The following is a 16,953-nucleotide window of genomic DNA, read 5'->3' as shown; positions in this document are numbered from 1 at the left end:
TCTTAGGAATCAATCTATCTCTACCAACTACTTTATAGATTATTAATTGGAATCAATTGAGATCAAATACATCATCGACCAATTAAACCTGCACCAAAAAACATCTACCGAATTGCCCCTCCCCCGCGCTTCAATCACAAAGAACATAGAAAGTAAAAAAACTGGCACCGACATCGGATAGGTCAACTTCCAGCCTCACAAGTTCTCGACCTCTGTCCATTCCATTCCCTCCAAAACTAAACTCTCAACGGCCGCCATCTTTTTTTTTTTCCACTTCCCGTTTCTCCCCTCCATAAACATAAACACCACAACGCGCATCATCAATACTTAAAACTCCCTTTTCGTGTCTACATAAATTGGGCCCATCATGTCCAGCTTTGGACAATTCTTCCGGGTGACGACGTAAGTGTTTTTACCCCTCCATACATACACAGAAACCAGACTAACACACTGTCTTCTTTGTCTTCAGTGCTGGCGAGTCTCATGGCAAATCCGTCTCTTGCATCATCGACAACTGCCCTCCCAACCTTGGCCTCACAGAGGCTGATATCCAGCCCCAGCTTAACCGTCGTCGACCAGGTCAATCCGCCATCACCACCCCCCGTAACGAAAAAGATCGAGTCACTATCCACTCCGGCACTGAGGATGGCATCACTCTCGGCACACCGATCCTCCTGACTGTTCCCAATGAGGATCAGCGACCAAAGGACTACGGCAACAAGACTATCGACCTCTACCCCCGTCCCAGCCATGCCGACTGGACCTACCTCGAGAAGTACGGCACCAAGGCCTCATCTGGCGGTGGCCGCAGCTCTGCTCGTGAGACAATTGCTCGCGTGGCCGCCGGTGCTGTCGCTGAGAAGTGGCTCAAGGAGGCCTACGGTATTGAGATCGTTGCCTTTGTCACCTCTGTCGGAAACATCAAGCTCTTTGGCGACAGTGACTCCATGAGCGCTGACCCTGCATTCCTCAGTCTCGCTGAGAGAATCACCCGCCAAGAGGTCGACGACAACCTCCCCGTGCGATGTCCCGACGACGCCGCCGGCCGAGCCATGGAGGCGCGCATCGCTGAGTTGCGAGACAACCACGACAGCACTGGCGGTACCGTCACCTGCGTTATCCGCAATGCGCCCTCTGGTCTAGGTGAGCCTTGCTTCGACAAGCTCCAGGCCACCCTCGCCCACGCCATGATGTCCATCCCCGCCGTCAAGGCCTTCGAGCTAGGTTCCGGCTTCCAAGGTGCCGAGATGACCGGTAGCAAGCACAACGACCCCTTCGTGCCAGCACCCGCCCTCGACGCCGCCTCCGAGAAGACAGGCATCCCCCGTTCCAAGCTCCAGACCAAGACGAACCACTCTGGTGGTATTCAGGGCGGTATCAGCAACGGCATGCCCATCTTCTTCAAGGTCGGCTTCAAGCCCCCTGCCACCATCAGCCAGGATCAGACCACAGCCCGCTACGACGGTCAAGGCGAGGGTATTCTCGCCGCCAAGGGCCGACACGATCCCTGTGTTGTGCCTCGTGCCGTGCCCATTGTTGAGGGAATGGCTGCGCTGGTGATTGCCGATGCCATCATGGCTCAGCACGCAAGACAGATGGCCTCCGACGTTATCAAGCGATAAATGAGAAGGCAGGTTACTTTGGATATGGATAGGAAAATAAGGGAAAGGATCAGATACCAAAATAGAAAGGGTGAGATATGAAACATGTTTTTGCATGGCGACGGGTGATCTAGTTTCCAAATTATATGACAAATAGCAAATGATCAACACGAAAAAAAACATTGACCTCTTTGAAGTAGTGTGAATGTTATGTACAGCTGATGTCCAATATACCAACTAAGTTTAGACAAACAGCTACAGACCTAAACTCATCTATATCACACATCGTGATGTATCAAAGTAAAATGTTTTCTTGTGAAATTTCGCTATATTCTTCGTTTATAAATGAACAAGTGAATCCTTCGCACCAGCAATTCGAATATCCCAACGCCGTAATGTGTCAACTCCCCTGGCGAACAATACGTCTATATGTCGCGGGGGTAGTGGGTATCATGGCCCTTCTGAGACGCAAACTCCAAGTAACATCCCTTGCTCTTTTGTCCAATCCTCCATGTCCAATTTTTCTATCATGTACTTCTTTATCTTCTCCATTTTCGTACCGTGAGTTTTACTCTGCGCCGGTTTCACTCTCGGTCTCGGCGATGGGTTTGCTTCTGGCTGAGTCTCCATCACGAGCCATAATCATATCCTTTTCTGCCTGTATCGCCTTCTCTCTCCGTTGCTCAACGTCTTCACGTCGGACAACCTTTCGTAATCCTTCGCTTGCTTGGAGCAGACCATCGATACTGATAGCATGCTCTGTCATCTGGTGACTGATGTATGTATAAATTCCGGCGGGCGTGTTGCACTGAAGCAAGTTCCCTTCGTTGAGCTTGAGTAGCGCAAGTGCTACTTGGAAGAGGAATGTACTGCCATCGTTGGTGCAAAGTACAACATCCCAGACACGGAAAAGAGCCTCGGCGCTGAGACAGTCCGTAAATACAGACAAGAACCACTGGAAGGTCAACGCCTCAAGCTCGATGGACAAAGAGTCAAGGTGTGCTGAAAGCTTAGGAAGGACCTGTGCAACGTATTGTCGCAACACTTGTTGGTCTGCACGTGAAGCCATGAGCGAATGATCATAGTAGCCGTGAGGAAGAATGTTCTCGATGATTGATGTCAAAACCCAGAAAGCATCTTGGGCTGATGGCATGATGAGCAGTAAATTGGCGGTAATCAGGTTCATGCCCTGGCAGTAACCGACGTCCCTGTTGCGTCTGGAGTACGCCAACAACACTTCGTTCAGCTTCTTCACACCTGGGCCCTTGCGAAAGAAGATATTGTCCGTAAGTGTTCGGTTGATATCCATCTGGATTTGGCTAACAACGACAGTATCGTCATCCTCGCCACTTTGAGCGACTAAATCTTCATAATAACCAGGAATGCGAAGAGCCGTGGCCCCTGAACACTCAGACCACACCTTGGCGCGATAAGCAACTGGAATACCGCCCAACACTAGGGTCTTGAACTCGTTCCATTTGGCTCGTCCAACCTTGCCTTTAACTCCAAGTCCTGAGACTCCAATCATCTCACCATCGGCTACTCGAGTCTCTGGTAGAATCATGGCAGGTTGTTCGTAGCGTGCATCAGCAGCTGACTTGGCGGCAGCAATGGCTGCTTCACCTTCGCGCTTCCGCTCAGCACGCACCTTGCGCAGGAAATCGTTCCATCGCACCGTCTTGTCGCGCTGGAGAGCGTCGTGCACATCGCTCAACTGTTGAAGTAGCAGCTTGACAGGTTCGGCATCGTCTTTAGTGAGCGCAATCGACGACTCTGACTGGGAGGGCTGCGAGGTTTCGCTGTCCACCGCTGTGGTTGTACTTGCTGATGGAATTAGGCCAGAATTTGTTGAAACGATTGCTGGTTTGACAGGCTCGGTAGGGTGCAGTTCGGGTTCTGGTGTTTGAGCCCCTTCCATCACCTCTATCGAAGGTATCGCTATGCTTGGTGTATGGCTCAGTAGTTCTGTGGGGAAAGTCGCAATCTTCAGATAATCCGTCCATCTTTTAGCCTTGCCCTCTTCCGCATTGCGCTCTTCCATGCTGTTGAGACTCTCGGGGCGGCCCTCACTCGATATGCTTCCTTTGGGGCTGGGAACATCGTCCAACACATTTGGTGAAATTCCAGTTCGGCCGTTTGCTAGCATCTCTGTTGTACGGCTGCCCTTGCGAATATGCCGTGCCACTTGGGCTGCTTCTCGTTGGCGTTTCTTGCGTCGCTGATCATAAATGAAACCAAACCGATCGGTTAAGTACTCGCTATTCGGGAAGTTGTTGTAAATATGTGTTAATGTTGGTGGCTGAGACTCTGGTGACTGAATAGCATCCATCTCAACAGGCCCGTAGCTTTCTTGTCGTGATGATAAGTTGTCTGGGGGACTACCTCGCATACTGCCCCAAGGATCCTGCTCTTGCGATCTGCCTGATCCTTGGGCAGACGGTCCTGGTGTCGCTCTACGCATCGCCATCAAAGCCTTGGGACCTCCGGCAACCGATGTAGCTCGAGTCTGACCTGCACGACTGCTTGTAGTCGAAACACCGCGAAGAGAACCGCCCTTGGCGGAAGTGCTGCTTGCGGCACGGCCTCTAGACTCGGCCTCACGAGTGCTAATAGCTCCGCCTGCAACCAAGCGCAATGCCATACTTGCAATCGATGATGATGCTTTGCGCTCACTCGCAGCGCCTGACTGGATACTAGATGCTCGACTTGGACTGCGAACTTGCTGCTGATCCGGGGGGTTGAAGAGGTCATCCTGCAACGTTGGTCGTCGGTCCATGCTAGAGTGCGATCGTATCACAGTCGCAGGGTTGACTTCGCTGTTTACACTGCCGGCGCGGCTGGCTCGTTTCGCAGTTCCAGAACCCCAAAGATAATCCTTCCACCCCTTTAATGTACCCTTTCCATTCTCACTGGGCGTATTGACAGATTGGCTAGGTGCCCGAATTGTCTCACTTTTGGTTACCGTCTCTCCATATGCTGTAACTCCTACTGTATCTTGCATCGCATCGCTCATGAGGTCGCTCAAGCCAGTATCCTCTCTCCGGAGTCCCTTGCCGGCTGCACGGAGTTCAGCTTCAACGGTTCGGAGCCGAGTTTCGAGATCCAGGTTGGAGAGACCGCACTCTCGAATAATCTTACGCAGAGCACGTTCTCGTTCATCAGCACGGCGGCGCATAAGGGAGATTTGAGCATCTCGTTGGGCGAGGTCCTCAGCTATCTGTCTAATGAGTCCAACGGCGCCGTGGCGCGATATTAACCGTTGAAGGTGCTCATCGTCGGCGTTGTGTAACGAGCCAGGCACCTTACGAATAGGGTGATCCTCTTCGAACAAGGCACTTCGTGCATCTGAACCTCCTGTAAGATCGACGATTGAACGACGTCCAGTTTCGGGAACTGCGGGCTGAGGGACGGGGGTATCGCCGGGAGAATCGTCGGGGAAGTCGAAGCCGCCATCATCGGGTCTCTCATCGGGCGAAAAGCTGGGGAAGCTGGTGAGGCTCTTGTCACTGGCGGCGATACTGCTCGCAGAGCTGACCGGCTGACTGGGTCGCTTTCGACCACGAGGGCATCGTAGACTTGTGCTTCGGTTGCTTCTGGAGTTGCTGCGGTTGGATGCGTGGGAAACGTGGGAGGCGTGGGATGCGTATGAAGCGCTGCTGTGCTGGGAGACGGACCGGTGGAGTGACGACATGGGGTCGACCGCTTCCATGGCCGTCGCCATAGCTGAAGGGTCGTAAGAAGTTGATTGTCTATTGACAAGAATATGTTGAGAGAGAGCCGTAGAGGAAAATGAAGGAAAATGAAGAGAAGGAGAGAACTGGACTAGGTTGATGAGCGAGCCATCAAGCAATCAATCATTAAGGAAGGGTGTGGGTGTGACAGATGAGGGTGTACGATCGAAAGGCAACCGAGGGGCTTGTATCAGGTACATCTACTAAATGGGATGAATATGTCAGTGGACCATTGGGTAAGATGTGATGATCGTTGTGGAAGGGTCGTGAAACAGCTGGAAGTTGTTTTGGATATAGAATATTCACAATGAATACAAAGATGAGTATTTTTTATTTGTTTAGCAACATTTTATCAAGATGCGGTTGTGTGCATAGCAAAGTGCCAGGCCAACAGTCAAAGTACAAGTACATAGAGTCATGGAAGTGCCAGTGATGTGATTTATGCCCTTCTAGATTGTCCAAGTGTCTGGGCATCCACTGACTCCTCCACAAACTTGATTGGTTTCCAGGGCTGTTTTAGGGAGTATGCGTTGGCCCACCGTCGCCCTACCTGTCCACTCTCCACCAACAGCCAGCCCTGCCCGTTCTGTATCTGGTACATGCCTAATTGATGTGATGGATAAAACACCGAAATGGATGGCAAATCTACGACGATCAACGGATTCCTCCTTATTCTATCATCAAGCTAAAACCGCCAGGAGGGATAATCATCCCTTTAATTACTACACTAACTTGTTATCAACCTCTCATATCAAAAGCGTGCCTGGCGCCATCTCCACGGTTGGGTAGCCAGGTTTCTTTATCAGGAGCCCAAGGATCAACGACAAGAAAGACCAAATAAAATAAAAAAGCTTGGATGTTGTTATTTACAGCAACAAAATTATCAAACACTTGGCCTGGACGGATCACTTACATGCTCGTGCACTGAGATAGATTTCATCTCCAGGGCCATCCTAGCCTGGCCAACAGCCCGAAGATTCCCGCACCCTTTAAAATTCCAGAACGTGTTCGCCCAGGCTAGATCTAACAAGGATAATCATTCGACACTGTCTCAGCTATCAAGAGAAACAGACGTTGTCGTTTCTCTTTGTGGGAGAACGTGGAGTATGTGTCTCGTCGTCTGTCACGCGACACCTAACGGCTTGGTAAAGCTTCAACAAGCTCAACGGGCATGTTGATCAACAAAAGCTTACGTTCCGTATTCTCCAGAGATTTGCATATCTCTGACGTCGATGCACTTACGGCACGATCAACGTGACTTCATTATGCAATCAATTTACCCGCTTCCGCAAGGTTATACCCTTGAAGATTAACTACCATTAAAGGACAAGTACCTGATACTAACCGACAACCATTATCCGCATGACAGGATCTCCCTTGTCAATGCGCCCTGTAATTGATAAATCATTTCACGAATGATGACTTTGAGAATTCAAAATGGTTTCTTATACCGTCTATTCATACAATTCATGTATGCATACGACACTTATGGCAATTATTCGTAATAAGACAACCCATTAACTCCTGCCAATGCCAAATCCCAAATGGCAACCCATGCCATGTTCATTCGTTAAACCCTTTTACCCCTTTGATGACCGTTTCCTGGCCCTCTCGCGCCCTTGATCAAGCAAAAATCAAAAGTCATTATCAAAAACATTCCAAGAACGCCTCGTTCAAAATATGCATACACCTCTCTCCACCTTCTTTTGTACAATGCAATGCTCCCTTTAGGCAAAGCTATCTTCCGCATTCCAACGGCTGCTTCTCATTGTCTCATTTCCCTCCGTTGCCTCTTTGCATGGCGACGAAACCTCGCCAACGAGCGTCTCATCTGGCAACAAGCCCTCGGCAACCAGTGTCTGAAACACGGCGTCTTTGGCTAGAACCGTTTCTCGGTCAAGGCCGAGCCCGTCCAACATGCGTAGCCTCTTGCAACTTGCTACAAACACAATCTGATGTAGTCGTCGTCGTAATTTAGTCATTTCATCCAACCGACTAGAAAAAAGTGCATCCCGCTCGACATCTGCATCAGGCAGCATGAATGGGTCAACATATCCATTACGATCTGTAGGTACCAGCACCTGCATAGGCGCGTAGAATCCAAGCGTAACGGGGTTATCTCTGAGATCAAGTTGGTTGAGGTGTGGAAACTCGATGAGTAGCTCCGTCACTGTAGTTGAATCAGCAAGCCTGTTGCCAGCGACCAAAAGCTTCTTGAGTCGTGGAATAAACCGGAGGGGTTCTAGATCTCGAATTGCGTTGAAGTTCAGATTCAACGTTCGAAGGTTGGGCATCAGTTGACCCAAGTTGCCTGGCAACGCCTGGATTCCACAGTTGGCAAGCTCAAGTAGCTGCAAATTGAGGAAATCAACTGTAGGCTCGAAAGTGCCCACGTAGTTTCCAGAAAGGAAGAGCTTCCGGACCTCGCAAGCCGAAGAGAGGAAACCAAGATCGAGTGCTTGATCAGCCCGCTGCTCCCTGAGACTCAGGCTGTCCAACTTTCGAGCTCGGCTGAAACCCGTCAACTCAGTAATGCGGTTGCGGTCAACGTGCAATGTGTGCAGGTTGGGCATATTGCTAATGTCTAAGCGAGCAAGCTGGTTGTCGCTGAGGTCCAATTGTCGGATCACCTTGTTGCAAGACGACACGGTAAACCTTATAAGCTTGTTCTTGGAAAGCTTCAAACGTCCCAGGGCTGGTGCGTGCTCCAAGTTTCGAATCGACGAGATTTGGTTGCCTGCCAAGTCAAGTTCAGTGAGGCGCTCCATCTTTACCATTGCAAAGTCAACTTCCTCGATCAAGTTGTCTCGAGCTCGAAGAGTAAGGAGTCCATCATGTGTGTCGAGACCATCAAGACTGGTAAGCTTGTTGTTGTCCGCGCGAATACTTCTCAAGTGCACTAGACCTCTGAGTGCCGATAGACTCTTAACCTCGTTACCAGAGATGTCCACATACTGAAGGTTCATCAAATGGTCCCACGAAGTCAACTCAGTCAGCATGTTCTGAGAAACCTTGAGCTGCCGGACGCTGGATGGCACACCGTCCAGATGCCCCAGCGCGTTCTTTGAGGCGTCAAGTGTAACCAATTTGCCGCAGAACTGGTCTAGCATATGCAGGCTTGCAAGCCGCTTCTCATGAAGATCCAGCTCTGTAATGTCTTCCCAGTAAGGCTCATAAGGCTCTACCTCACTAAGTTTGTCCACGAGTTCCCGTATTGTCATAGACATGACCTTCTTAGAGCCTTTCCCGGTGGCCGCGTGTCGACGGCCCATGACATAACTGACTTCAAAGCCAAACGATGAATCGGCATTATTAAAGGTAAACTCGGACAAGGGACTGAGAGAAAGCTTTCCAACATTTTGACCAATCAAAGCACTGTCATCTGGAGTTGGCTGGAAAAAGTTATTGCCAGGCGTGTGGTTAACAACAAAGCTTAGACTGGTTCGGCGGGCGTCAGGTGTTTTATGACTGACGACGCTGGTATCTCCAATGATGCTGACTTGTCGCTGATCGTCGAAAGGCATCTCGATGGTGCTGTCCTCGTCTTGCTCGTCGATTCGCGAAACAGGACGGGGCACAAAGGCCGGGCCACTTCGTGAGCTGGTGTGTTGATGGCGGCTTGACCCATGCCCGCTGTTCTTAAGTGCTGATTTTGCGACACTGGCACAACCTGGTGACTTCTTGGGCGGTGAACTGTTTTGGTGCATGCTGGGCAGCTCAGGGTCATCCTCCAGGTTGTCCAAGTCCTCTGCTAGTACGACATCTTGGATGATGGACGCTACAGGTGAGGAGAATGTGATGGTAAGGTTTCGCCTCTTTGCACTCATCGAGGGTGTGCTACTAGCCCTGTCGTCGTTGAAGCTTCCTTCCTCCTCTATAGACTGGTCGAGATAAAGTTCCGAGTCTTCCAATACTCGAGCATCAAGTTTCTCAAATTCTTCTCGAGCAAGACTGGCCATATCCGGACTCAAGTGTCCGTTAGGGGACAATGTCATATATCCTCTTGCAGATCGATGCTTACTCGATCTTGTAGGACTGGTGGGTGGGGTTGTGCCACGGAGAGCACTGTTCTTCTTCGCGCTGTTGAGGACAAGATTTTGCATCTCTCTGGTCAAATCAACAGACAGATCCGGGATGCTGGCGAAAGGATCATCGTCGCTGTCTGAAGGTAATATGTTCATAGGCTGACGAGCAAGAGTTTCCTTCCTCTTGATCCAGATGTTGTTCTGCTTATCAAGATACATGCTACCCACTCGATCAGGAATGAGATGTGACACGCTTTCCGGCATAATGGTCCGCCTCGTCTCGGAAGCATGTGAAGAAGTTGTGGGATAAGACCTGTGAGTGTCGCCTCCTGATGAGTGAGATCGTGTTGGGCTTCCATATGAACCATCATGGGAAGGACCTGCTGTCAAGCGGATATTAGGCGGGTCACTGATAACCTCTTCTTCAGCACCGTTATCCAGATCTGGTTGGCTGCGCTGCGATCCCTCAAGCTGGCGTTCGATTTCTTTATCAGCAAGGATTGCTTCCTTTACCAGACCCATGGATCGCATAGACAAGGTGATAAGGTCGCCCATGTCGCTGATTTCCTGGTACTTTTTCAACCGGTTGATGAGTTCTGGATCCTCTTGGTACTGAGGCACCCTGGACATTGGTTTGCCCTCACGGCTGGGAGGGCGAGACAGGGGCTCATTGGTAGACTCCTGATATGACTCGTCGGCATCATCAGCTTCAGGTGTAGCATTTTCGGCCTCTGATTCTTCAACACTAGACAAGCCCGGCTGTCTAACTTGACTTCGGATCATCGCCATAATCTGTGCAGCCTGATTGACGAAATCCTGAGTCATAATCGATGGCTTCCGGTCAACTTCGCTGTGGTCTGCTGTTGTATCATCAAGCATACCATGATGTGAGGCTCGGGACGGCGTATGTGTCGATAGGTCATTGATATCGTCAACCTCCGAATCGAATGTCATGTTCGGGTCACCGCGAATAGATGATTTACGACTATGCGTAGGGCTTTGCGGCTGAAGGATTGTTCGCATCGCAAGAACGCTAGGGTGTGCGAGTTGGTACTCGCCTGGCCTTGCATCCTTCCGTTTCTTTCCCATCACAGACTGCATATCACGGCTTGCAGCTTCTACACCCTCCAGCAACTCGCGACCAAAAGCAATGTCAGCTCGATGGAGCGTGCGTCTACGCTTTGGGGTTGGGTCCTTGGACGGAGACGTTCGAGGTCTCTTACCCTCTGAGCCACTGTCACGTTTGGGAACATTGCCATTGCCTAGCGCGCCCTTCGTTTGGCTCAGCGCTTTGCTACGAATTTGACTGGACCCGGATGCTGTTTTGTGATGCTTGCTGGTAGCTGATGACGTCGACTTGTTGCGACTTCTGCTAACGAGAAGTTCTGAATGCTCGTCAGGAGATGAAGGTTGTTCCGGTTGCTGAAAAGCTGGAGATTGAGGGACCGATGATTGAGGTGCATCGTTTTCCTTGTCGGAATAAGCCGTCACGTCTCCTTGGGTGGCGTAAGAAATTTCCTCGCTGAACTCGTAACCTTCAAGGTCACCATGGCCGAACCTAGTGAAAAAGTTGCGACCGACGGGATTAGGGGCTAGTACGGGCAAAGAAGGGCTGGACATGGGTTCATAATTTTCATGCACAGTAGAATCGAACTGGTCATGTGGACCAAGAGAGTGTTGGGAATGGGTACCAGATAAGCCTTCTTCAAACTGGCTGATGCGTCGGAGAAGTGTCTGGTTGGTAAAGGTATCATAAGGGCCGAAAAGCTTCAAGGGGCTTCCACCAGATGGCGCACTTCGGCCAGACGAGACATGTTTCTTGTCAGGACTGGGAAATGGGGCCCGCGGGAGGGTAGGGCTGATATTAAAGCAGTCCGACTGATAAGGGTTGGTAGTATTTGTTCGGACAGAAGGGTACTGTTTGGGAGTACTGGCTTGTAGGGATTCTTCCGCAAGCATTCCGCTTGTGTCAACATTGAAGCCAGGGCTGAGGTCTCTGAAGCGAAAAGAGCCATCTCCAGATCGACCTCCTCGTTGAGTATTCAAGAACCCGCCGCGAGTTGCGTAGTCTTCAGTGTTCTCGGCATTATCAGAGGGTCCGGGACTAACGCCATCAAAACCGGTTCGGGGGTCAACGTTGGGATCGAGAAGCATCTGGTTGATGCGCAAAGCTTCGAGTTTGTTTTTCAATTTGTCTGCTGGCAGCTCAATGGGCGCAAAATCCATGTTGCCATCCTTGTCGCTCTGTCTACCGATGAGAATAGGACTGAAATCTTCGTTGCGAACCACGCTTTGTCCACTAACCTTTCGCGCACTGTCATTCGCATCCGAAGGAGCGCTCAAGCAGCTTTGATCGCGATAAATCTGGTCCCGTGGCCGCGAAGGCGTGTCTTCATCCTGTGGGCTGCATAGACTAGAGAACATGGAATCTTCCACATTGAGCTTATAATTGATCTGCCGTTGTGTTCTTCTCGGACTTGGGCTCGGTGTGACATCGTTTGGGTACAGATCCTCCTGGTCGTCGAATTCATCGAGTTCGTCCAATGGGTCCAGGTCGAGCTTGAGGTCGTCACTCACAATGCGCTGCGGATATGATGGTGGACTAGACGGCATCACAGAGGACTCCTGGCGTTGCTCGCCATCGGCATTGTCACCTCCAGGTGTTGGTGGCTTGAACATATCTTGTAGACCGGTCGCAGCTGAGCAAAATAGGTCGCGCTGTTCGCCATACTCGACGTCGCCATACACCAGGCGTCTCTTCCACTCAGGCGTATCCTCTTGCCTTCCAGGTGACGATTTGTGTTGAATGGTGTTGTGGACAACTGAAGCACTTGTGGAAGCTGATGCAGATCTACTGGCGAACGTTCCACGCGCAAGCTTGAAATCGTCTGATGGCTGCTTATTTCGGTGGCTCGAGATATTGATACCATTCGGGGTTCGTTCACTGAGAATATTGAAACTCGAATCGCGGGCGGGTGATAATTGGGGTCGAGAGGCTATCGTCCTACGCGGTATTCGACTCGGTGTTCCTCTAAGTTTGGTCTTGGTCTCTTGGGTGTTGTTCAGGGGAGGAAGTTGGATAGCGGATGAATCAGAACCGGGCTGGGAAACCCAGTCCTCAGACAGAGAGTCAAGCCAAGCGTGCTCCATGGCGTCGCTTTAGAAGCGGAAATCAACGTATGAAAAAAGTCAATGCGAAGCCATGAACTAAACAAAATTATATTGCGACGGAGGATGGTGGGGTCGAAAAGGAGTTGTGTATGCGACACGCGTGTACAGAAGAACGGAAGGGAGGTATGTTGGATGCTGAAGTGAGACTGTATTAAGACCACGGATTGATAAAGAGTAGAGTAGTAGAGTAGGGTTTTGAGAAATAGAAATGAAGTCACAACAAAAACATTAAACAAACAGAAGCATGGGGAAATCGAGATCGTGAGGCGGATGTTTGCGCGTACCCTTGAACATCAAGTTCGGAATAAACAAGACCAGGGTGCTGGTTCCGGTTAGTCTCGTTGCTGTGTCAACAGATGGTGCTTGTCAAGATCACGTGCTAGCGTCATCATCTCAAGTCTGCATCTTGTGAAATTGATAGATAAGATGGTGGGGAATCTAACTATTGTGTAGTACCAGTTGACTAGCTATGTTTTCTTTGTTGTGATTGATCATGTGTCCAACAACGTTGATGATAGGCTACGCAAGCGTTTCTTTGTTCCAGTGCCTACTCAGCGGAGCTTCATAGACAAAATCCTGTTTTCACGTTCATAACAGCATATTTCTTCGGTGCAATAATCTTTTTATGTTGAATAAAATATCATTCTGCCAACTTTTCGTCAATTTCGAACAGATTCACGAACTAACACGTCGGTCAGGGTCTTTGCTGAAAGTCATGACGTGCTGAAATGCACTTTACGCGATACCACGTGACTCTCATAGGGCGCGTTTCCCTGGTGATCGGCGGCCGTGAATTCCAGTTCACGATCAAAGTTAAACGATACAGCAGTATTGTTACACCAAAAAAAGGGTATTAATCCATGAATGCCGCTATCAAAGACAACTTTTGACCACGCGGAGGGCGAAACCCTCCACCACCGAAATTATGGCACTCCAGTGTGCCGACCCGCTAGCGGACGAGCTCGCACTTGAATGGGGGGAAGATACAATCTATTGCGAAGCGACTTGCGACCCTAGTGATGTATTTTACGAAGGATCGGAAGACGAAGATTACGACAATCCTGACTCACGAAAACTTCGATATGAAGCAGCAGGCCAACGATTTCTTGAGGGGAAAGTACCACTTATTGTAACAGCGACCCTTAAAGGCCCCTTTCAATCAAACTCGACAAATTGGTTGAATCCGTGGAGGTCAAAACACCGTACTGCTGGTACCTCGGCAATAATTAGGACCTCACCTGGGAAGTTGGCAAGATCAGCCAGGGTCAAGCGCATTTCTTCGATACCAGAGACACAGCTTCCGCCCCACGACCGTTTGGAATGCCACCTCCCGAGCCCCGAAAGCCTGAACCGGACTTCTGAGACCGAAACGCATCCTTACCTGGAGGATGACGAGTTGGTCAAGGTTCAACAATGGAGGGATACTGTCAAGTCGGAGAAGGGACAGAGAGATGAGTTCTGGACGTCTGCCACGCAAACATCAACATCTGAGAGAAAGAGAAAAGCAAATGGTTCTTCGTGGCTAAAACTATTGGCGAGTAAACGTCAACGAAAAGACATCATGGAGTCGGGGTCCGTCGACACTCCAATACGACACAGGCCTCAAGTTCTAACACCAACGACTCATACGATGTATAAATCCATTACAAGTGCACCTGATCACTTGCCGTCCTCATCCATCCCAGCAGGTCGGTTTTTCTCACATGCCAGGGATGAGCCTGATGTTTCGGAAGACGAGCTGTCTCGTGGTGAGACCACACCGGATGATACTTCTGCAGACTCCTCGTCGCCCTTGTCGCAATTGCAGTACACTCCAGTTCTGGACCTAGAAGCCAGCTTCCTATCACAAAACACCCCTGAGCAACAAACACCAAGCAAGACTCCAGGAACCCAGCAGCGGTCCATTTCCGGACATCTGGTTGCGGAGCCACAGAGTGCTTTATCAAACAAAAACATCACTGGAACAGCTTTTGAGACACAGGAAGATGAAAGTTTTTGCTTCAAAATGCGACCAAGGATCGGTCAAGTTCCCAAATCCACCTCGGAACAAGACGAATCTAAGGTTGAAGACAACGAAGACTCTTGGTCTGGAATATCATCCCCCGACCAATATATGGATAGTATTGCTTCTGTATCTGAACTGGAAGATAGTACGCCAGTAGAGGAGCATATTATCCCTCCAATCTCGAAGTCGCTCGCGGATACAGGCTCATGTAGCACTACAAACCCATTAGTATCAACTTCTAGTGGAAATTTCGATGAGACTGAGCATCTCCAGGAATCAACGGATACCACTACCGGCTCGTCATCCTCAACGACCAGTTCAGCAACTTCTGATTCTGGTCTTTCTGATGAATCTCGGTCCAACTCCTCGACCTCTGTTGCTCCAGGACCTGTTGACGAACCCCAGCGAGACCATGGCGCCCAAGATGTGGATATGCAAGAGGCACCTGAGGACGAGGAGGACTTGGCTATTGCCGAGCATCTGGAGGCTAGTGGAACTGAGCCAGGGGAAGAATCTGATGAGGAGGATGAGGGCGAACACGAGAGCGATGGGTCTAGCAAGGAGAATACCCCGGACATCAAATCACCATCGGCAACGTCCAACAACAAGACGCCACAAATTTCAACTGTAGAGCAAGAGGCTAAGACAACACTTTCTGAAACCGGTTCACTAAACCCCCATAGTTGCAATCTCCCGTCTGCAACAGCGAGCCTTCCGCAACAAACATGGACTAGTGGAGGAACCACCACTTTGTCGAGTCCAGCACCGAACCCTGTGATTGTCCAAGAGAACCAAATAGAAGTTAATTCCACTCACTCAACTCCCAAGACGACAACCACTGAGCGGGATTCTAACGCAAGCCAGCCATGGAATCACGACACTTCTCCGACTATTGTCAATACTCCTATACATGAACATACGAAGCAGCAACTGGATCAATTGGCTTCCAAGGAACATGTACCAGTTCCTTTCTCCCAACAGAGCCCATGGGTTCAGCATGCTATGCTGCCTCTTGGCTTGTCACACACGAAAGACCAAGGATTGAAGCAAGCGGAAACGAATGTCGCTGTAATTCCAACCAGTCCAGAGCAGACTGCTTGGACGGACAAGGCGGCGGATCCACCAGTCAACCTTTTCCAGAATACACCTATTGCTGGAAAGAGGGATCAAGTGCTTCACGAGTCGGCTACACCGATGATCGGGGCTAAAGTCAACGCCCAGACACGAGAGGGTTGTATAGCTGCGACTCCCGTTATGACACTAACACCTGAGCCTCAATTCTCGGTCAAGTCATTTGCCTCTTTTAGATCACTTTCTCCTGAGCGCAGCTCTCGTCGAGCTAAGCGTGCTGTTTTGAGGAAGTCTGGATCTGGCCTTCCTAGCACGCAGGCTGTCTTGGCTTCAGCAACCAAGAATCCCTGGGAGAGCGAGAGTTCTGAGCGCCGTGTCTCCTTCGCACCATTACCCAATTGGCGAGCCTCGGAATCGAGCATGCCTGCAACGCCTTGCCCTTCTCTCATCAGACGTCAAGGCTCTCCACCGCCTGATGCCCCTACGTCCGAACTGCCCACATCAGAAGGTGACAAGTTCCAGAAACACTTCAAGGCCGTCTCTCAAGGACCCATCATCCGTCGTCATCAGCGTCTCTTGCCGTCAGAATCACAGCGCACTGTCGGTAGCCCCTTGCCAGATGCTATGGCAGACACGTTCCTTGCAGCAGACCAGTTGCGACAGCCGGTAACTTCTACAGATCCTACTAAGAGCGATCAAGAAACCGAAGAGTCGCAGGATCCGCTTGACATGGTCGCGGACATTATGCTGGAAGAATTCAATTGCGTTGGTGACACGAACACCATGATACAATCACCTGGATTGACTCAGGGTCACCAGAGCCCATGGTATTAACATCATTACGCATCGTACAAATATTTCCGAGCCTCATCTGAGGCCTAGTTCAAACAGGCATGCATAAAAGGGGGACTTTTATCATTTAAATGGCGTTTAATGCCGAGCATCTTCTAGTTGGGAATGTGCCAGGAGTTGGGGGGTTAAAAGGACATGATATCATGGAATAAAGGTCAGGTTTCGGCGGTGTTTGTCTTATTTTCGGCGTATGGTAGGCAAATACCTCAGTGTAGAACCATTCAATGCGAAATTACATTAAGAAGATTATCTGATTACAGTCCATGGGCGGCTATACCTTGATGAGTGACCGATATCCAAAGAAACAACAGCAGAGTAAGGTTCATCCCAACAAACAATAAGATCAAGCCGCTGCACTAACATGTCTTGTTACGTATGAAACCACTTACTGGAGAGACTTGTTGCCTATTGTTACAACCACGTGCGACGACCAACATTCCCGTTTCCTTGCTATGTAGACAACTTTACTTGAGATTAATTTCCTTAGCATCCGATCT

The 16,953-nt window shown here is 50.0% G+C and overlaps 4 protein-coding genes across 4 annotated transcripts; 2 read left to right on the top strand and 2 right to left on the bottom strand.

Annotated features, from left to right (window-relative positions):
• Nucleotides 1-36: 36 nt before the first annotated feature.
• On the top strand, nucleotides 37-1,792 carry EDB82DRAFT_488149 (chorismate synthase). Its single transcript, XM_025730022.2, has 2 exons — nucleotides 37-402; nucleotides 470-1,792. The coding sequence occupies exons 1-2, from the start codon at nucleotides 368-370 to the stop codon at nucleotides 1,620-1,622; spliced, it is 1,188 nt and encodes a 395-aa protein (XP_025589189.1). The 5' UTR covers nucleotides 37-367; the 3' UTR covers nucleotides 1,623-1,792.
• On the bottom strand, nucleotides 1,788-5,446 carry EDB82DRAFT_488147 (rab-GTPase-TBC domain-containing protein). Its single transcript, XM_025730023.2, has one exon. It carries the CDS (start codon nucleotides 5,320-5,322, stop codon nucleotides 2,170-2,172), a length of 3,153 nt encoding a protein of 1,050 aa, XP_025589190.1. The 5' UTR covers nucleotides 5,323-5,446; the 3' UTR covers nucleotides 1,788-2,169.
• A 1,224-nt stretch (nucleotides 5,447-6,670) lies between these two features.
• On the bottom strand, nucleotides 6,671-12,733 carry EDB82DRAFT_488144 (uncharacterized protein). Its single transcript, XM_025730024.2, has one exon. It carries the CDS (start codon nucleotides 12,505-12,507, stop codon nucleotides 7,060-7,062), a length of 5,448 nt encoding a protein of 1,815 aa, XP_025589191.1. The 5' UTR covers nucleotides 12,508-12,733; the 3' UTR covers nucleotides 6,671-7,059.
• Nucleotides 12,734-13,351: 618 nt separating this feature from the next.
• On the top strand, nucleotides 13,352-16,700 carry EDB82DRAFT_488143 (uncharacterized protein). The gene has a single exon (XM_025730025.2). The coding sequence runs from the start codon at nucleotides 13,454-13,456 to the stop codon at nucleotides 16,436-16,438; it is 2,985 nt and encodes a 994-aa protein (XP_025589192.1). The 5' UTR covers nucleotides 13,352-13,453; the 3' UTR covers nucleotides 16,439-16,700.
• Nucleotides 16,701-16,953: the final 253 nt, after the last annotated feature.

The sequence above is a fragment of the Fusarium venenatum genome, assembly GCF_020744135.1.
Source record: "Fusarium venenatum strain MPI-CAGE-CH-0201 chromosome Unknown EDB82scaffold_1, whole genome shotgun sequence".
Taxonomy (NCBI): domain Eukaryota; kingdom Fungi; phylum Ascomycota; class Sordariomycetes; order Hypocreales; family Nectriaceae; genus Fusarium; species Fusarium venenatum.
The sequence above is the reverse complement of the archived record's forward strand: the minus strand, read 5'-3'. Positions and strand labels throughout refer to the sequence as shown.

What these genes read in the sequence shown, in the direction of transcription:
- EDB82DRAFT_488144 (XM_025730024.2), bottom strand. Translation starts at nt 12,507, where the DNA reads ATGGAGCACGCTTGGCTTGACTCTCTGTCTGAGGACTGGGTTTCCCAG.
- EDB82DRAFT_488143 (XM_025730025.2), top strand. Translation starts at nt 13,454, where the DNA reads ATGGCACTCCAGTGTGCCGACCCGCTAGCGGACGAGCTCGCACTTGAA.
- EDB82DRAFT_488147 (XM_025730023.2), bottom strand. Translation starts at nt 5,322, where the DNA reads ATGGCGACGGCCATGGAAGCGGTCGACCCCATGTCGTCACTCCACCGG.
- EDB82DRAFT_488149 (XM_025730022.2), top strand. Translation starts at nt 368, where the DNA reads ATGTCCAGCTTTGGACAATTCTTCCGGGTGACGAC. An exon ending in CAATTCTTCCGGGTGACGAC is followed by an intron (nt 403 to 469) that starts GTAAGTGTTTTT and finishes CTTTGTCTTCAG; the next exon opens with TGCTGGCGAGTCTCATGGCA.